Here is a 21541-nt window from a genome sequence, read left to right on the forward strand (position 1 = left end):
CTTCATATGTTGTTTTAAGTTGTTATATGAATTATACTTTTTATCACATAGATCACACTGGAAAGGTCTTTCTCCAGTGTGTGTAAAAATGTGGTACTGAAGATGGTACCTCCGACCAAATGATTTCTTACAATAATCACATTCAAACAAACGTGGACCATTTTGCTTTTGTCCAGAATGATTTTCTTTAGTTCTGAATTTCATCACAATCAATGGTATCTTTCGCAACAAGAAACTAACAAACTTCACCACTATTTTTAATTCACTTGTGGCTCAGTTAGTGATGCATCAAAATCAACTTGTTTGTATGAATGTTGATTATTGTACACTCTAATACTACTGCATTCTGTTATTCATATTGAATACTGTAAATCACATGAATGCATCACATGTATTAATATGAAATATATCTATCATCTTTCCCAAACACAAAGTATCCATTTCAAAATGTATCTTCCATGGAACATCAGTGTTCAACTCCTCTGATGACAGAAAAATCAAGGCATCTGTAAAGTATAAGTTTAGTATAAGGTTAACGTTAGACAAACAACTAAACTGATGGTAAATGATTCATTAACACAGTTGTGAATAGTGGAATTAGAATTTAGACAGAACTTGACTTTTACATTTTTCACACTCAATGAAAACTTGGTTTATAAAAAGTACAGAACACAAACTAAAGGAAAAGTCGCACATTTACGTATTAAGGTTTTCCAGTTCCATCCTTTTTAAGGTAGTACTGGAAAATCTTTTTCATTTTTTCATACACAATTGCTTCTCCCATATCAGCAACAAAGAATCAAATACAACAAGCAACCGCCTCGTTCATACACATCCTCTCTCTCTCTCTCTCTCTCTCTCTCTCTCTCTCTCTCTCTCTCTCTCTCTCTCTCCCCTCTGGCTATCCTAATCCACATACCTATATGAAACAAACATCCCTTTTTAAGGTAGTACTGGAAAATCTTTTTCATTTTTTCATACACAATTGCTTCTCCCATATCAGCAACAAAGAATCAAATACAACAAGCAACCGCCTCGTTCATACACATCCTCTCTCTCTCTCTCTCTCTCTCTCTCTCTCTCTCTCTCTCTCTCTCTCTCCCCTCTGGCTATCCTAATCCACATACCTATATGAAACAAACATCCCTTTTTTATTAGCTTTACATACTTAGTGTTTTTGGTCAATAGTGGTCATGTAGTATTTAAAAGATTACAGTAACAGTTGTGAAGTATAAATTTCAACTCAATATTGTATTAATACGGAGCAAAACTGAACTTTCATGGAAACTTGTACCTATTGATCTGATGGACCTTTTGATATACAATTAAATATATTTAGGAGTTTCACATCTTTTGTGGTTCTCTTACAGCATAATGTTCACAGAGGAAACTTAGCCATGTTAGGTTATGTGATGACAGGCTAGAATAATATATGTTAGACTGGATTATGTTAGGTTAAATAAAGGTAATTTGAGGTTGGGATAGGTTGTATCATCTTGTGTTAGATAAGGTCACATTGGCTTGATTTAGTTGGGCTAGGTTAGATTTGGCAACATTAGGTTATCCTATATATGGTATGACTGAGCTAGGTCGTATTAGGCCAATCTAGGCATGATTAGTTCACGTTGGTTGGTTATGTGGTTAGATCGTTAAATAACAGTCACAATTGTTTAGGAATGTCCTGGCCAAGGTTATTATTCTTTCCCGTGCAGTTCCGTGTACAGTACACTGAAGGATATCCACTGCCAGAAACATTACTTATATTATCTATTCCAGTTTAGTAATACTTACACTATCTAATTAAGAATGCTGTCTCTCTCTACATTGTTTTATTGGCCACGGGATTTGCTTCATAATTTATACCACCTAATGAGTTGAGCCTCTGTTCGACTACTTCCCGGTGTTCCCTGACTAAAGGGTTTCTTCTCTTGAAAATGTGAAGTCGGCTTTAAAAGTTTTAGGTATTAACTTGGCTCTCATTTCCTTTCTCTCCTGTTCCACTTCGGTTCACCACTGGGCTAGCGAACACACCCAGGGTACAGGTATATATTTTTCAGCTCCCGATCCTTAGGGTATAATGCACTGAAAATATAGTCTTAAAAATCCTTGTCCCGGGATATGCTTTGATCCTTACATCTGTAGTATTGTTTAAGGAAGATCGATGAATTATTATCTAATTTTGAACCAAGATGGTGACTGAATGTTTGCCAAGGTTTTATGTCACTAGAAACAGAATTGAGATTGTAGCTTCTCTCTACAAAATAAATGTATTGATTCTTAATTCTAAACGCTTTTGATATTAATGGCAATAATAATGAAAACGAGGTGATAATTTTCCCGTAAAATGGTATCGAGATTTTTTCCATAATCATCTTAAGACTTTGTTAGATAGAATTAGTTTAAGATTTTGTCCCATAATATTCATCTCATTATTTTCACTTTTTTCATGAAGTGTTGTCGTGTGAAACATGAGAATTTCCTCTGCCCCCTAAAAACTCTGCAAAAACGAAGTGGCGTTGGAGATAATGTAAATGAATGGTTAATGACAACCACAACAGATATCTGGCGTAGGACAAAGCAAAATTACGAACATTACTCAGATATATGATATTAAAGCTTGCATTTTCATGTTTTCAACCTTTTGTTCGAAAATGGGAGAAGTAGCCAAGGAGAAATTATGTAATTGGCATTTCCTATTTTACAGATATACATGAACACGGCTGTGACGTCAAACAATATTATACATATCGTTTACCTCCTTCCTGCCGGTTACTTACTGCTTTCATAAAGTCTTAAACGATTTTTCCATTATTACTAATATCCCGAAGTGCAGGGAAAGTGTTCATTGAGATAATAAAAAAAACTTTAGCAAATTCCATAAATCACCATGATCATAGCCTACCTCAGTAATTAACTTAACCCAAAGGCGGACGGTAGTTCGAAAATATTTAGCGAAGATATTGATATGTCCAGTAATACTTGTTGGCATAATTGCATTTAACCAATTTTTGCCGATATATCTGTCGGCAACATAACCACTTGCCATAATTTCAATCGTAAACAATACTTTTCTAATTTCAAATCCCCTCCTCCTGATTGTAGTGTTTAAGATAACACTTCTCTAGATAGCCAATACATGACTCGCTAACAGCCGGGAAAAGATATAGTCCATGGAAAAATTACTATTCCGTCTATAAAAGAGAAAACATAAAGGTGTTCGCTGAAGAAATTCTGCGCGTTTACATTTGTCTGTCTGGTGAACCCAAATTGGTGTGGTCGCTGGCTACCCGTAAGACCTCACTTGCTCGCTGGCTTGACAACAACCGCATTGGCTTGACAGTGGCATTGATGCCCGTTGTCTTACTAACTGACAGCTTAAAAAGTCGAGATGCCAGTCAGGTATAGCTTTGTAAGTTTTGCGTAAAAGGAAGAAAAATATACTGTTCATAATGACGACGACGACTGTGTCACTGAAGCCTGATCACAAACTACTGAATCCCAACTTCGATGGGTACAAGCTGTCTTTGGATGCTGATGTAACAGTTTACACCAAAAATTTACAGGAAGGTTAGTCCTGACATAAAAGGCAATATTCAGACATACGTGTTCTCTACTCCTGTGTCCTTCGTATGAGACCAAATTTATTTTAGCAAGGAGAGTATAATGTTATTCCACAGCTCTACATTAGTGGAGTGATCTTCCACTATTCAAAGAATGGTAGACTAAGGATGCTTTTAAGAAACAAAGTCGTTTCTAAGGAATAAGTCAGATACTAATGATCTTGATATTTATGTAATTAAATTTTAATTCTACATTGTATTAGTAACAGAGTTTATCTTTATGCATTTTTCGTTATGAAATTTTATTTTTTATCCTATTCAGCTCTGTTATTGTACTCTTACTATTATTCTGTACCTTTAATGTATTATGAGGATAACACTGGAAATAGTATGGTGAAATTATGATGCATATTTTAAAAGATAAAGTCAGTTAAGCAGTCAACTGCTAATACACACTGATTTTGTGCTGCAGTGCTAGTTTAGTAATTAGAGAATAATTGTGAGCAATATATGGTACTAAACAAATTAGGTAAGACAGTAATAGTGAAGCTTATGTTTATTAGGGTTGATGTGGGCTTAATGTAGAAGTAAGCAAATACACTTGTAAAATATCAAAGAACCAATGGAAACTTCACCTAGTGGCCAAAATGATAGTATATATATATATATATATATATATATATATATATATATATATATACACCAGAGTTAATGCTCCAATTCATTCTCCTCCAATTTTAATCACATAGGCAAAGTATAATAAAACTTTACTTTGGGAAGTTTAATGGCATGACCATAAGCACAAAGGAATTTAATTTTCATTTTGCAATAGTAGTGTACCGTGCTCAGAGTAAAATGAGGCAAGATTATAGTGTTGTCCACAAATCACAGAGATTTATCATATATATTGTTCATCACAGTAAAATGCTTTGGGAACATGAGTGTTGTTGCTAAAAGATTTTATTATAGCTGCAAAACTTTATACTCCAGTTTGTTTCTTGAATTTTATTTTAACTTTTTGCGCTGCCAGAAAAAGGAAGATCTGATTAGACATAAGATTATGATTGATTTATTGATTTATTTTAAGCATGCACCCATCTCTACTTACACTGACTCATTAGACTTTCCTGTACATAAGAATGAATTTCACTAATCAATATTGAGCATTATTCTAGGTTTGTCCTTGGTGTCAACCATTGTTAACTACTCAGCAACTTTTAGTCTGAAAGCTTTTCTAAGTTGTAGTCTGATTTATACCTTCAGGTGTGGAGAAGAAGAAGAATTACTCAAACTGCTACCTCCGCACAAGGCTGGAGGCTCTCCATAATCACTTCTTTGGAGATCCATTTCACCCACTGTTTGTATATTACTTCAATAATAGGGGACACCTTGTGAAATGCAATTATTCAGAGGTAGGTACAGTAACAGTATTCTGAAGTCCCTTTAAAAGGTTTGCACCTCATGATGTTGATTGTTTAAATGTTGATGACATGTCATGAATGGTTAGAATTTCTTGTCTTCCTCCAGTTTTAAATGGTATGGAGTGTGACCACTGAAACCATCACAAGGTAAATTACGAGAGTAGTTTGGTTGTTTTATACTTGTAAGATTCTTGTCGGTGCAGGCACAATATTTGGGCTTTTTAACTTGCTCAGCTCCTTATTTGTAGTCTTTGATTAATGATATTTTTACTTATTAGGATTCAAAATTAAATGCAGGAGAAGTAGTCTGGCAAGCAGATTTGTCCAGAAGCTCTGAAGATGGGAGCGAAGAGGATGGAGTCAGCAGTGGACAGTACTATGCAAGTGTACACTTTCCTTCTGCTGATTTGGCAGTGGTAACCAATGGTCAAGGAAGTCTACACATTTTGGAGACTGGTGATCGAACAACAACTCAAAGCTGGCTTGTAAGAAATTCTTCTGATACTGTAATGAGCTTTAATTACAGCAGTTTTTGGTAAATTATTTTCTCCCGTTACAAAAGATGGTCTTGATATTTCTTGTCAAAAATGTTAATAAATTGTTACTATATAATTTATGAAAGCACTTTCTTGAGAGAAATGTTTTCTATTGATGGATTTCGGGTCATGTTCACAATCATTTCTACTTGTTTGTATGACAAATGAAGGTGTTACAGAGTATGGGAGAACCTCATCATTGAAGAACATACAAGGGGTCATGAAGCAACCCCAATTGTAGGTTTTATTTAAGAAAATTTTTTCAGATGCAGAGACCACCTTTAAGGAAATATTCTTTCAATTGTGAAGTTTTCCCAGTACTAAAGAAAGATTCTTACAAGAATAGAAATTATATCAGTCTTGTCTCAGCTAAACATCTGTAAACCTATCTTTTGTGAATGACAGCAATCATATCCTGAAAGAATGCATAAATGATTTCCATCAGTGGGCATGACTCATTTAGAGAGCTTTCCTTTCTCTTTATCTCTCACATTCACAAGATTTTCATTCCTTTCTGTTTATTTGCTGCTAATTCTCAATGTTGGCAACGTTAGCCAGTCCTTTCTTACTCACAGTTTCAAAATTCAATAAGAAGCAACTTTCATGGGTTTTTAACTTTGCTGTCCTTTACTGAGTTGTACTTTCTGAATAAGTTTTATTCAAGTATCAGCTTAGAACTCTTAAATTGACTCTTTTGTGATTATCTGCATAGAAATGCAGATTCTGCTTATGGTCAAGAGTTTAATGAGGAAGTGCTTCTTATTCCTCATCCAAATTATACCACACTGACTTAACACACTTTCTGTTTGACATATACCTTTTGTACAGAGATAGTGCTTTGTCTCTGATATACCAGCATCTGTAATTTGTAACGGATGAGGCCACTAGCATTTTGATATATGATGCAGAATTTCTCTTCAGGTAAGCTTTGAGAGCAGTACAGAGAAAGGTGTGATAGCCCACACCTGCTTGAAGGAAGGCACTGATCATCAGCGATACATTCACTGTCTCCTTGTGTCTGTTACAACACCACAAAGCTTAATCAGCAATTCTGAGTACGTCATTACAGACGAAAAACTTGAGAAAACAAAGGCTTCAGCAGTGCATCTCATCCACTGGCTTACCATTACATATAATGGTTAGTTACATTATACCGTTTATTATTTAACTTATATACATGTGAGAAAACAGATATAGTTAATATGTTTTTAGATTAACATGTTGATAATCTTGTATTGTGATTTTGAGTGTAACTGGTGATAATGTTAATTTTTCTTATACATTTCAGTGATGAAATGTAAGTAGTATGCTTTAAGAATTTTCTTAGGTAATTAGGATTTTATTAACATCAGATTGTCCCTTTGAAAATTTAACACTATCACATGTTCATACCTGCTCCATAATGGGTCATCTTTGTCAGATAATCTTTGTCTTGTATTTTAAGCCATGTACAATGCAATTTTTGTGATCAATATTCCTCATCATATAATGAATGTAGCCCTTTAAAAAAATTTTATTTTGACCATCATTAATTGACTGTTTGGCATTTAGTAATGGTGAAGTATTCAGAATTTGATATTTTTTGTATGCTCTTAGTTGAGCAGTACTGTATAAGCAAAACAGTAAACCTTCCATAAGCTGAGCCTGATCTTGTATATTTAGCAAAGAAAATGCTAAGGGGGAGGTAACTCTGTAGGTGATCTAGGTCCAGTAATACCTGAGGGTTAGAATGAATATAGACTACAAGAAATGGGTGATTGTAAGTATTCATTCACTTGGCACTAAGGAGGTGAAGAAGAAAGGGCTGCTTTTTAGGAGGATCAGACTGAGTACTTTGACAGTATCTATGCAGGTGGTTGAATCTAAGTGCTTGGGGATCCACATGCAAGAGTGCGTGATGTGGCAGTTAAGGGTATAACTGAGGAGCATGGGGTATCCAATGCAAATGGAATGGCAAACAGCTTGGTGGGTTGATTGCTTAAAAAGGATTGGTGACTGACTGGGAAACATGTGTGGGTGTGGTGTGCTTGGGGTAAGGTAGCAAGTTTAATGAGAGTCCTGGGAAATAGAGGTACAGAAGGCTTTGTGCAAGATAAAGTGTGGGAGGAGTGGATTGGATTGTAGTAGAAAGGGAGTGAGAGTGATGTTGATTGGTTAGTTAGACATTATTCTGTAATATTTCTGTGGCCCAAGGTGAAATGCTTGAGGACTAGCAGAATGCATGTATAGTGCCCTTAAATAAAGGGAAAGGGGACAAAAGTGAATGTTTGAATTTCAAAGGAGTCAATCTGTAATGGGAGAGTACTGATTGGAAGCATGCATGCACAGGAATATATAATAATGGAGACACAGTGTAACAGGCCTGTGCTTTGAAATTTTGGATTGAGAAATACTAAGAGAGAATGTATATTAAGGTTGTCAAGGAAGCCTTCTGGGAGGTGCTTCAGTTGCACAGGGCAAATAGAATGTTACTAAATGTAGAGTTTTCACCGGCAGGGTAAAATGTATGTGAGTAGGGAGGAATGAGGGTGTGGTTCTCATTGAAGATGGGTCAGCATCATGAATATTTGATATAACTGTTATGGATGGAATGGTGTAGGAGTTGAATGCAAGGGCCTTCCAGTAAGGGGCTTGTCTACAATGTATAGTATGCTGTCAGGGAGGCGAGTCAGTGGTTGTTTTTAGGTGACACAGCTTTGGTGGCAGATTCTAAAAGGAAATTCCAAATTCTGATGGCAGAGCTTGGGAGAGGGTGTGCATAGAATAAAAGTAAGGTAATGAGGTGTAGCTGGGGATGAGAAAGGATTGTTGAACATTGAATGGAGAGTACCTAGAGGATGTGGGTGCTGTACATACCCAATTGTAAACACCACTCAACTGGACTTGCACCTGTCAGAAACTATATTCCAAGTACATTTACGAATTACTTTTTCTTGGGATGCTACCCATCTTACCCATCTTTTTACCGTAACACTGATTCACTGTATCACAGGACCCTCATGCCCACATTGCAGTTTTTATGTTGAAGGCACTGAACACTTGCTTGGTAAATGTCATTTTGCTCACCTTACAAAGGCACACAACATCACAGCAGTAACTGACCTGTGGTCCCACCTGATGGATATGATTGGATTTCTGGATACTGTGGGTGCCACATGGAAGGGTGTCCTGTAGCAGGAAGGTAATGTATATAGAATATTTTTCCGTGGGGATAGGGAAGAGAGACTACCACCCACATCTCCTGTGTGTCATAGAAAGAGGTCACCATGCTATCAATTGACTGAACTAGGATGTGTGAAGTGGTTGGGGAAACCAGGGAAAGGTCTGTGGTGCCTGGTAGTGGATAGGGGTTTGTGGTTTGGTGCATTGCACTTGAGAACTAGAGAATGGATGTGGGCAAATGCAGCCCTTTTTCTCTTCTTGTGTTCCTGTTTCTACCTTGCTGATGTGGGAAACAGCAATCAAATATGAAAAAAAAAAATTACAAAGTGACTGAGGCATGGAGCAGGGGGCTAGAATCCCTCTTTTCTTGTACTACCTTTCTGAGAGTAGGAACAAGAGAAGGAACTAAGCAAGGATTTTTCCTAAAAGGCTCACTCATTTGCTTATGGTGCTATTTCTCTGATGCAAGAATAAGCAGGCAAGAAAAAGAAACTATATATTTCTAATGCATGTTTTACTCTTTGTTTTATTTAGCTATTTGTATAAATTGTTTTATCTTCATGAGTCTAATTGTTGTCACCTTAAGTTTACTTAGGACTTTTGTTTAAACTTTCAGGAGCGACCTGGGACATAAGCCGCATTAGAACTATTGCTGGAGAGGGGACCTTGGAGTATTGTTCTCTGGATGAAATGGCTTCAGGATTGCTAATCTTGTGCCATAAAAACTACTCATTTATTGCTGATTCATTGGAACCTATCAAAAAAACAAAACTTGAGACACATGAAAAAAAAGAAGTTGCACCAAAGTTTACTTATATGCAGAATGATGGTATGTAAAATGCAGTATATACTATGTAATTTGAAGGTAGGTTTTCCCCCCTTTGCAGTATACTCGACAATGATTGTTTAACCTTAGTTAATCATAAAAGATATTTCACTGTGATTCTCATTTTCCTTGTAACTGAGCTTCAACTTTAAAACTAATTTTTCAGTACAGAAGTCTAATCTGACTTATAATTGAGACTTGTTGGTTGCCTGTAATATTTGTGAGTAAATTAATATTTGTCTTGTTTTTGTATTTCTGCTTTTCCCACTTTATGTCCTGATTATCAGACTTAATGATTTAACTTTAGATCTTTTCACTTTAGTTTTTGTCTACTTTTACAGCTAAAATAATTTGTTTTACTTGCATGATATTCAGATCAGCACAGAATACTTTCATAGGTATTTTGAGTCATTTTCTTAGCAGAATTTGACTGGTGGGATAATCTGAACTCAATACTGATTGGTATTCTGGTTGAGTTTCTCAATAAAGGGGATGACATTGCTGTTGTGTGGAGTCATATTGTTCAACATTTGTGTGGCCAAAAGTGAGGTACTTGAAGATTAACAAAATGCATACTTATTATTACTTTTGTGTAAGGGCTAGGAGGACAAAAAATATCTATATAAACTACACAGGTCTAACTCTGTTGAGTACACTTTGCAATCGTAAGGGAATTTGGTAATTGGGAGGGTGGTTGCATGCACGAAGCATCTAATTGGGAAGGAGTAGCGTAGCTTCAAGAGTGTTAGAGGATGTGTGGAGCAGCCGTTTGCTTTGAAACATTTACATGAGAAATAGTGCTGGAGAAGTTAATTAATTACTGTTGTTTTTTTAACAGAGGATGTGACTGTGTGGATTAATATTGGTTCAGCAGCTAAGAAGGATATACGGGTGAAAATTACTCCACAAGAACTTAGTGTTCATGTTCAAGACATTGAGATCCTCCAAGGACTCCTCAAGCACCCAGTGCATGCTGATACATCTACCTGGATACTTAGTAAGGATGCATCATCTTTGATTTCACCATGGTTATTCAAGGTTTTTCTATGAATTGGGCATTTAACTTCTGAAGGTTAAAATTTGCTCTTTCATTATTTATCTACTCTCTTCTGTCCTTCTTGGTTTTCATTTTACATTTATAGTCTCATACCATCTAATACAAAAACCATCTCTGCATATTACTATCTTATGGTGTTACAAGTCCCATTCTAGCTTTCTCATTGACGGCATGTCATGCACAGTATCTGTTGTATTCTTTCTTACCAGAAATATATCAGTCATGTTCTGGTCAAATTTTTTTCTTTGTTGATAACGAGTATTTAATGACATCTTTTTGTTGAAAATATGTTTACTGATACAAAAATTCCACATATTCATTCACTGCTGCTATTATCACCTGGGACCCTTGTTCACCAATTGCTCCTTCTATTTAGATTTCATAACTGTTAAGCTAGAGCTTATTTTCAGTCATGTATATTTCAATGACATCAATATTAGATAAGTATTCCCTTACTATTGTTTGCATATCCATCTAATCTGTCAAAACAAACCTGATGTGATTCCCTTCTCTTCGTTTAGGTTAAATGTTCCCCTACCCCATAATTTTGCCTTGCACACACCTAACTTTGTAAACTAGTATATATTACATTTCTTTTAAATGTCTCCAGCTTCCTCTCTGTTCCATTCATCATTTACTCCTATCACTTTCCATTCAGCCTCCTGAATCCACATAACTTTTTTCATAAGTATTTGCATGCATACCACCTAAATCTCAGGTCTGTTGCAATTTTCTGGGATATTGTTTACAAAATTTTCTATTTTTCTTTGATATTAAAGTTAGTAGGAATAACACTCCTGGTCACCCTGGGTGATAAAGACTCATGTTTTTTTATTTAGGTGATAGTAAACTTGAGATGACCCTGCCTAAAGCCTCTCAGGGAGTAAACTGGCAAGGACTGTTTGAATCTGGTGATGCATGTGGAGAGGAGGTGCTTGATCCTGAAATGGTTGAAGAAGTCAACCAGAGACTTGCTCATCTCACTTCAGAAAACTGGGTATGTTGGTAAGGATAAAAGATGTACAGTAATGATTTTATGTGATTATTTATTGAACAATATACTGTTACATTTAAACTAGAAAACATTCTTCGTAAGAACTGTATAGACTTTCTTATTTTTGAGTTACTTAACCTTAGGACCCTTTTTACAGGGCTCCTGCAGTTTTAAGGGTGCAACGCAATCAGTAGCAGGAATATCATTGTCTCCTTTGGAGAGAAAAGTTCCTTAATGAGATTGCTCCATTTTCATTTGTTATGTATGCAATGCAGGCAGATTCTCGCAACACCACTTTATAGAATTGTATCTATATGTCTTATTGGCATATATTTTTGATAGTATCAGTTTAATAATCACCTTTTCTATCCATAAGTCCTTTAATCACCCTATTCATACAAAAGCTTTCTTTATAGAATTTCTGTGGGTGCAACCATAACACATTGATGGTGTGTCTTTTTATAAAGTTCAAGTTATGAATTTCTGTTTAAGATTAACATGTAGAAGATTAAAGAGTATGTCACATGCTTATATAATACTTTATATTTTCATGACATTTCTAATGCCTCCATATTTACAGTGAAATTCTTCTAATATAGATAAGTTAGAGGATTCACTCATCAGTAGGAGGAAGGTCAAAATTAGAGGAATTGTTTTTTTGCTGAAAGAAGTACTTATGCCTTTCATAAAACTGCCAATTATATACTCTTTTTGATATAGTCAAGTTGAGGATATGTCTTGCATTATGGGGTTATTAACAAATGACACATTCAAGCCCATTAAACCATATACATTGTATGATGATATTTTATGTATTGGTCTGCACATGAGTACTCCAGTCCAGTTTTTATGCAGACACAAAACTTTGTGGCCTTCTTATGGTGTGGCAGTATCGTCATTGTTATATGTTGTTTGTAAACAATAAATTTCCACGCACTACTTTCCATTGAATGATTGTTTTGAAATTTTAGAACAGTGATACTCTCACCACCCTAGTGTTTGAAACTAATTTTACTCTTTCATTTTAGATTTTGTGGAAATTTTTTGAATGGTTGTATCATAGTTGTGGAACTCCGTTTTCCAATTTGTATTCTCAAAGAATACATAATTGTATCTCTTGACAATGTTTTCCACTCTGGCTTCTTTTTATGCCCTCATTAGCCACATTTTGAAACTCAGGCAGTATGTAATTATTGTTACCAATTGTTTTATCATAACTGATATTTTCTGGAGTCAATGGAAATGAAAGCACTGGAAGGGTTGGAATGATCTTCCCTAGGAATGGGTTGCACTAGGCATCCTTCCAATAAAAAGGAAATATTTGGATATTTTGACATAAATGAAACAGGCATGTAAGGATTGAAGCTAGCTCAGCAACACCCTTTCCTGGAATTCAACAAGGTATGCCATCCCATTCAAATTTATTACTGGGATGTTGTTGTAAAGCTGTAATTTGAAGTGCTGCCTGGTTTGTTACATGCAGCCAGGTATACTTCTACTTGCTAAGGGAAAGTGGCAGATAGATGAGCTAATTTTAGATCCAAGTAAATTAAAATTGAAATGGGGTAAGCTCTTGGCAACTGGTTGTTAAGGAGGTGGTGATCACTTTGTATGATGGTATGGTTTCACATTGTATTAAGTGTCTTGCATCTTTGAAGTTTAAACATCAACAATTACAATAGAGAAATGATTTTTAAGTTCATTTCATTTGTTAGATATATAGAAGAGAAAATTTGTACATGAATTTCTTTAGCTATAAGAGTAATACATCCTGAATGATTTATGGTTTTTTCCTACCTTCAACAGAACCCAGACCCAGATCCTGAGAAACCTGTATACAACCCTGGCCAGTTGGAAGCTTGTGATGAAGCTAGTGAGGACCTCCTTTTGATTCGTCTTGATGGTTCTACTCACTGCCTATCAAATTTAGGGCAGCTTGGCCCGACACAGCACCTGTTCAATGCCCTGGTAAGATGTTTCATTGGATGTAAAGACTGAATGTCTGTTATATCTTCTTATGTCTCCCATATTTCCATGTGTTTCATGGGATATAAAGACTTAATGACTGTTGCTTTAGGTAGTAGTAGTAGGTTGGAACATTAGGTAGACACATTAGAAAGAAGTAGGAACAATAGGCATGAGCCTCTGGAAACACTGTGCTAGATTTACCCTCTTCCAGTGGCTTGTTAAAGGTGAGACACTAAATGCTAAGAAGCAACACTTGTGCACCAGTTATGGAAACTTTTGCTGTGGCCACCTCCTTGAGGGAGTTCCTGGGGGGAACGTGCATCGGAGATGTAGATAAAAAGATAGATAAGATAGATATCCATGCATGATAGATCTGCAATACCTGTATTGTCACTCTTGCCTTTACAGAATTTTAAGTATTTGAGAGCCATTTTATGTAGGTTTAGTGATTTGGAAGGAGAGATAAGGAGGAGAGCAGCACAGGGTAGAAGAGTCTTTGGGTCCCATCGTAGGATAATGAAGGGTAGAGGTGTCACTATGGAAATGAAGAAAGGATTAAGGGACAGCATAGTCCTCCCACTCCTGACCAATGCAGCCAAAACATTACAGAGGTAGAAAATCCAAAATTCTGGGCTGTGGAAATAAGTTATTTGAGAAGAGCATGTAATATGACTAGTTGGAATGAAGAAAATAATGAGTAGGTGTATAAAACATTTGATATGGTAGGAAATGCAAAGGGAATGAATTGTGCAGTGATAGAAAGAATGGGTAAAACATAATACTTCAAGGTAGTTTGGGCGTGTGGAAAGAATTCAAGACGAAGAGTGTAGTGTATGTTAGTACAACTAAAGTGGTTGGTATGGGAGGAGGAAGACCTTCTGAAACATGGGGAAATAGAGTGAAAAAGTTTTGGAGGCAGAGAAATAGGAGAAAAAATGTGTGTAATGGTGTATATGAGGGAGGCACATACGGACAGGGATAAGAGGAGACTCTAGTTGTGTCCTCCTCTTTGTTGGAAGTTCCTGGAGGGAATAGGCATCAGAGATATAGATGGATAGAAAGATTAAGTGGTTTGAATAATATATTGTATTTATGCTATGGCATATGTTATAGGATTTATTTGGATTACATACTATTGTGAATATGGGGAAGAAAAAAATAGATGGCATAGTGGTTGATATTCTTGACAGTGATGCATTCAAAGGCAGCACTGGGTCAAGTGCAATATGTTCAAATCCTGGTTGCAGCAGTCAGTCCATAGTCATCACAGCTGTTCATCCACCCCTAGGGGTTGCTCAATAAAAATGGGTACCTGACTCAGGCTAGGGTATATTTTTTTTTTCTTTCTTTCTTTCAAACTATTCGCCATTTCCCGCATTAGCGAGGTAGCGTTAAGAACAGAGGACTGGGCCTTGAGGGAATACCCTCACCTGGCCCAATTCTCTGTTCTTTTGGAAAATTAAAAAAAAAAAACGAGAGGGGAGGATTTCCAGCCCCCCGCTCCCTCCCCTTTTAGTCGCCTTCTACGACACGCAGGGAATACGTGGGAAGTATTCTTTCTCCCCTATCCCCAGGGTATATATATGTGATGTCTCCATGGTTGTTTAATTTGTTTATGGATGGGGTTGTTAGGGAGGTAAATGCAAGAGTCTTGGAAAGAGGGGCAAGTATGAAGTCTGTTGGGGATGAGAGAGCTTGGGAAGTGAGTCAGTTGTTGTTTGCTGATGATACAGCGCTGGTGGCGGATTCATGTGAGAAACTGCAGAAGCTGGTGACGGAGTTTGGTAAAGTGTGTGGAAGAAGAAAGTTAAGAGTAAATGTGAATAAGAGCAAGGTTATTAGGTACAGTAGGGTTGAGGGTCAAGTCAATTGGGAGGTGAGTTTGAATGGAGAAAAACTGGAGGAAGTGAAGTGTTTTAGATATCTGGGAGTGGATCTGTCAGCGGATGGAACCATGGAAGCGGAAGTGGATCATAGGGTGGGGGAGGGGGCGAAAATTTTGGGAGCCTTGAAAAATGTGTGGAAGTCGAGAACATTATCCCGGAAAGCAAAAATGGGTATGTTTGAAGGAATAGTAGTTCCAACAATGTTGTATGGTTGCGAGGCGTGGGATATGGATAGAGTTGTGCGCAGGAGGATGGATGTGCTGGAAATGAGATGTTTGAGGACAATGTGTGGTGTGAGGTGGTTTGATCGAGTAAGTAGCGTAAGGGTAAGAGAGATGTGTGGAAATAAAAAGAGCGTGGTTGAGAGAGCAGAAGAGGGTGTTTTGAAATGGTTTGGGCACATGGAGAGAATGAGTGAGGAAAGATTGACCAAGAGGATATATGTGTCGGAGGTGGAGGGAACGAGGAGAAGAGGGAGACCAAATTGGAGGTGGAAAGATGGAGTGAAAAGGATTTTGTGTGATCGGGGCCTGAACATGCAGGAGGGTGAAAGGAGGGCAAGGAATAGAGTGAATTGGAGCGATGTGGTATACAGGGGTTGACGTGCTGTCAGTGGATTGAATCAAGGCATGTGAAGCGTCCGGGGTAAACCATGGAAAGCTGTGTAGGTATGTATATTGCGTGTGTGGACGTGTGTATGTACATGTGTATGGGGGGGGGTTGGGCCATTTCTTTCGTCTGTTTCCTTGCGCTACCTCGCAAACGCGGGAGACAGCGACAAAGTATAAAAAAAAAAAAATATATATATATATATATGGCATTAATGTGATTGCCTTGATTGATTCAGGCCTGTTGCCCATGCTGTCTCAGATAACATGTATATATACATGTGTATGTAGGTGGGTTGGGCCATTCTTTCGTCTGTTTCCTTGCGCTAACGCAGGAGACAGCGACAAAGCAAAATAAAAAAAATATATAATAATTAATACAGCATTAATGAGATGGCCTTGATTAGGGCCTCAGTTGCCCATGCCATCTCAGCTAACCTGAAAGATTAGATATTGATTTAATAAAGTTTTACAATTGCAGGTTCATGGATCATCTGTTCCAGCATTCTGTATTCGACATGATGTAGATGGCATTTTATGGCAACCAAATGGAGAGGACAAATTTACTCATACTGCCACATACAATGCTTTTGGCTATGTGAAAGCTTCCAAGACAATGGCAAAATTTACTTGTGCAGCTGCAGGTAAAGTATGACTAAATATATTTTTCTCGCAGCACTAACTCCCAAAGTGCTGCTTTCACGATACAGTATTAAAATCCAAGTACATTCCTTTACTTTTACAACCAGTTCACACACATACTTTGACTTCAACACTCACAATTTCCAAACTATTCTTTTTAATTATTTCCACTCTTCTTTCTTACTTTAGGATAGGTTCCATTCAACAATCCTTATGACACATGTAATCTCGGCTTTTTCTTTAGTTTATTAGTAGCCTTGTAAGTGATTGTGGTAAGATTATATTTCCTTTTGCAATAAGAGATACTTAAAAGAAGGACATGACCTACTGTGGAAGTGAAAGTTTCATGTAGTTGGTGTGTCTGAATGTCAGTCTGTCTGTTTGTCTTGTCTGTATAATTATTTATGTCTCATGCACTTCATCAGACTGGTCTCCCACATTATTTTTTCTTAAACCTCTACCATTTATATTCTTGTAGTAATTTTCTCCAGATTTGTTTTGTGCATTGGTCCATCCCATATTTTTTTATTAATTGGTTATTTTATTGATTACTCCCCTTCTAATCTCATATCCCTGTTTGATTATCCACATTCATTTCTGTACATCTGCTTCACAGAATATCTTTGGCATGAGTACTGCAGTTTTTTACTGATATTCACCATCTCTTTATTTGTTATCACTCCATTCCATGTTAAATGGAATGGATCATGTAATATAAATATGAGTAAAATCATAGTTATTAGGCTTAGTAGTGAAGTGTGGAAGTAGTCTGTTGGAACATTAGGTAGAAGCCTTTGCAAACACTGCTCTAGACTTGCCCTCTGCTAGTGGCCTGTTAAGGGTCGGGCATTTAAGGTTAAGAAGTGGCAATGGAGTTCACTTGTTATGGAGACTCTATTGCTGTGGCCACCCCTTTGAGGGAATTCCAGTTAGGACCAGGCATTAGAGATATAGATAGATCAGATACTGTATGTACAGCCTCAGCAACATCATGTCCAGTGTATTAAAGTGAAACATTTACTGCCACACATGTAAAAGGTCTTCTTACTATTTCACATCACATACTCAGTGAACTCATCAATTGAGACCAAAGCTTTACTGTCATTGTAACCAATTTCCAATCATCCCTCTAACATCATCAGAAAAATCTTTGCCTAAATCAGCTTTCTCAGTGTGTCACTTCATCTGCCCTATCCTTCATCTCTTCTGTAGTGTATCTCCTTTACATGTACCCTCTGCTATAATGTGGTACGTTATCTTGACCAGCCTAACATCTAATTGACATTCTACATGACCATATGATCCTAAAAGACTGTAATTTATATGCCTTTCTAATGACTTTTTCACAGTTTAACTGGATTCCACCTACTTGAGGTTAGACCACAAGTGAAGAGTTGCATTTAGCAAGGCTGTATCATCATCACTTGATGAGAGTACAATCTTGTCAAAGATCTTCTTGCTTCATAGAAGTCCATCCTATCCTTGCTACAGAGTGTAGCACAGACTGGAATGATATAGCTCCAGGACAATTTCATTAAAGGGTCCTAGGATTGTATAATTATTTTTTTTTACACATATCTCCAGTCTGTCTATCCTCCCAATTCCAACTAACTTCACAAATTATACATCTCTACTACTTCTTTTTTACTTGACCAAAAATTCTTCGGTTTCACAGCCATACATGGAGTTCAGAATGATAAATAGATACTATCCTAGGTAAATTATATGATTTTCATCCATACAGATATCTCCTATGTGGCAGTGGCAGATGTCAATAGTCATATCTATGTATTCTTCCAACCTGAGGCCTTTGGTGGAGAACTACGGAACAGAAAATCAGGGAAGAGGATGAATACCGTGGCAAGGCAAATGGTGATATCTCTGAAGACACATGCTGAAATACTGGGTCTTCATGCTTCACCTAGTGTTCTCTTTGTACTAACAGATTCAGCAATTTTTGCCTATTGTTTACGGAATCCTTAATTCTTTGTACTTTGCTCAGCTTTAAACGTTTATTGATTTGTAATTCATGAACAATATATAATTGATGTTACAAGTAAGTTATGTGTAATCTTAAGATTTAGGTTTATAGTTGAAGTATACAGTGCACTGTATTCAGTAAGAATGATTAAGCATCCTTGTGCAATCTCCAGGTATATTTTTAACAAAGGCATATCAAAGTACTCCAAAATAGGTGTCTGTGCCAAATTGGAACATTATAAGTTTGGTTGTTATAATCTTCAAATTGTAGTATTAAAAAAAATTTCATTGAAAAGTAATGAAAGTTGTGAGTTTCCATGCATCATGTGCCATTCCATGGTACTGTAATTTTCTCTATTGTAACACTGAATCATACTTTATTTAATGTCACTTTCCAAATATCCAAATGAATTATTGAAAAACTCGGTGAACTATCTTGGTTGTCTAACACTGTAGGTGTATCTTTCATTCACGAATGTGACGCAAGTAGAATTGTCCCTCCTAACACATTTTGGTTAATGACCATTTCCAAATCCTTAGTCGCTACTGACCTAATGGCTGTGTTCGAAATATTGCAAAGAATTCTGCAAGTTGATCTGTGAAGTAATAATAAGTGTTGAATTGGCTATCTTGTAAGTGAGGCAGTTAGAATCTGCTGGCTATTACTATTTTTTTTTACCAAAGATTTCTGGAACAAGTATACACAGAGAGTGTGTAAAAAACAGGGAACCAAGCAGAGGGAAAATTATAATGAAAGGAAGATGTATTAGCAGTCTAAGCAGGATCATTTGGAATTTGTAAATGTGACAAACCACCTGTAATAAATGTTGCTAAAGAGATGGAAGGCCAGGAAAAGTTATCATGATGAAGAGGACGCTGAAGATATACTAGTTTAGCTAAAGTAAAGCCCCTGAAGCTGGACCTGCCAACAGACAGAACACCACAGAAAACACTATAGCCCCTCAGGTCCACTTGGATGAGTATGTCACAACAATATCTCATGGGTACAAAATTCTCTTGGAGTAAATCATGGAATACCAGTTATTTTTATTACAGACTGCAGCTATGACACCCACACTTCCAAAAGATGATTGTCAGAAAATATAACATATAAGAATGTATGATGCAGTGATTTGAAAGAGCAATCTAAAGAGTATGGGCAAGCAAGAACACCAATGAATGAGAGTGCTATCATGTAAAACTTGAAGGCTGTGATTTTTTTTTCTAAATCTGGAAGGTGAGTGAACAGACACAAATGCACTGATTTCTTATATGCATGTTTTTACTTACATGCACATATATTGTGATTAACACAGATGTTGACAAGGAATGCTAGTGTGGCCCCATATACTGGTATGTACAGTATATGCATTCATGCATGTGCATGCATAATCACATTGGTATTTATATAGAATTACATATGCACATGCATGCCCTTCCACCTGCAGACTTGTTACATTTTGCATCTCTAACCTTTCTAGACATGTAAATATCATACACATAGCACATACATGTACAAGCACTTATTGTTATCATGATGCAACTTGTAATTAATTGTATGAAGAATTTACATTTGTTTATTTCACCACTGTCTGCACATGAAAGATTGCAGTTTTAATGTTTTATTACTGTATATATTTGTACATGTATGAATAAACACTTGAGATTGCAATTTTCTTGTTTTGTCACTGTATATATTTGTACATGTGTGAATAAATGCTTCAAAGCTTTTTGTGTTTTTGTAACCTGTTTAAACCAGTAGGTGATAAAGTGCAAGTTGGGAAACAGATATTTTACAAGGAATGATGAAGGCTTTTGGAGGAGTGTGATGGATACAGAAATTGAAAGTAGGGGAACAAAACTTACAAGAATTAGTGGAGACTTATGTGAAACAAAAACTCCTTTGGAGTGAGTTCTTTGACGAGACTGTACTCCACTTGATACAGCCTCACCAAAGGTGACGTTTTACTAATGATGTAATCTAACAGGCAGAGGTTACACTTGCACATACATGAAAGAAAAATATTCATTTTTTCATATTTGTTCACTGTTTCTCACATAAACGAGATAGCACTAGAAGCCCATTTATTATTTGATCAAACTACCTCACGTGACATACTGTCCTCAAACATTTCATTTCTAACATGTTCACTCTCCAACACAGTTTTGCATCCATACATCACTGGGACTACTATAACTTCATTCAAATATTGCCATTTTCACCCGCCTAGATAACCACTCCTTCCTCCCATTCTTCTTTGCCCCTAGAACCTTCTCAACCCACCCTATGACTGGCATGTGCTTCCATGATTCCATTTGCTACCATGTCCAACCTAACGTACCTTACATTTACAATTCATGTCCTCCAGATTTTCATCATTTAAATTCACATCCTAGATAACTTGTCCCCATCCTACCAAACCTGATGAACGTGATGTTATTCACTTTACCCTCAACGTCCTTTTCTCAAACTCTTCCAAATTTAGTCACCAACTTCTGCAGTTTCTCCCTCGAATCTGCCACCAACGCTGTATCATCAACAACTAACAAGAGACTTACCACCCAGGCCCCTTCATCCTCTACTGATTACATACTCGCCCCTCTCTCCAATACTTGAAATTACCTCTCTCACCGTCTCCTTCATAAACAAATTGTCATGGTGACCAAATTCCACTTGTCACTCGCTCTCCTCTCTCCTTGAACAAACTCCTTACACCCTTAATAAAAGCTTTTTACTGCTTCTAGCAGTTTTTTCTTGAAGTCTTCAACTCAAATATTCTGCTAGTCGTAGGATAGGTAAGGGTTGGTAGACTAGATTATGATGCAACCCTAAGCTATAACATACTTTTAGAAAACATGGAGAGGTGGGTAATCTTCAGTTGATTATATACATCATTTTTT

At 36.7% G+C, this 21541-nt stretch overlaps 2 protein-coding genes across 2 annotated transcripts in view; one reads left to right on the forward strand and one right to left on the reverse strand.

Moving 5' to 3' along the window:
• Window positions 1-2256, reverse strand: part of LOC139765164 (uncharacterized) — a 37639-nt gene extending 35383 nt beyond the window's left edge. Inside the window, exon 1 of the mRNA XM_071692413.1 lies at window positions 1792-2256. The gene's annotated coding sequence lies outside the window, so the exon portion shown is untranslated. The remainder of the gene's footprint in view (window positions 1-1791) is intronic.
• Window positions 2257-3290: 1034 nt separating this feature from the next.
• On the forward strand, window positions 3291-20369 carry LOC139765163 (nudC domain-containing protein 1). Its single transcript, XM_071692409.1, has 10 exons — window positions 3291-3567; window positions 4824-4972; window positions 5260-5466; window positions 6439-6655; window positions 9296-9508; window positions 10344-10502; window positions 11402-11559; window positions 13363-13524; window positions 16500-16662; window positions 18405-20369. The coding sequence occupies exons 1-10, from the start codon at window positions 3450-3452 to the stop codon at window positions 18641-18643; spliced, it is 1785 nt and encodes a 594-aa protein (XP_071548510.1). The 5' UTR covers window positions 3291-3449; the 3' UTR covers window positions 18644-20369.
• The last annotated feature ends 1172 nt before the right edge of the window (window positions 20370-21541 follow it).

Source organism: Panulirus ornatus, chromosome 53 (assembly GCF_036320965.1).
Source record: "Panulirus ornatus isolate Po-2019 chromosome 53, ASM3632096v1, whole genome shotgun sequence".
NCBI lineage: Eukaryota > Metazoa > Arthropoda > Malacostraca > Decapoda > Palinuridae > Panulirus > Panulirus ornatus.

Coding starts and splice junctions, on each gene's coding strand:
- LOC139765163 (XM_071692409.1), top strand. CDS start 3,450: ATGACGACGACGACTGTGTCACTGAAGCCTGATCACAAACTACTGAAT. Junction 11,560..13,362: donor ATCTCACTTCAGAAAACTGG/GTATGTTGGTAA, acceptor TACCTTCAACAG/AACCCAGACCCAGATCCTGA. Junction 13,525..16,499: donor AGCACCTGTTCAATGCCCTG/GTAAGATGTTTC, acceptor TTACAATTGCAG/GTTCATGGATCATCTGTTCC.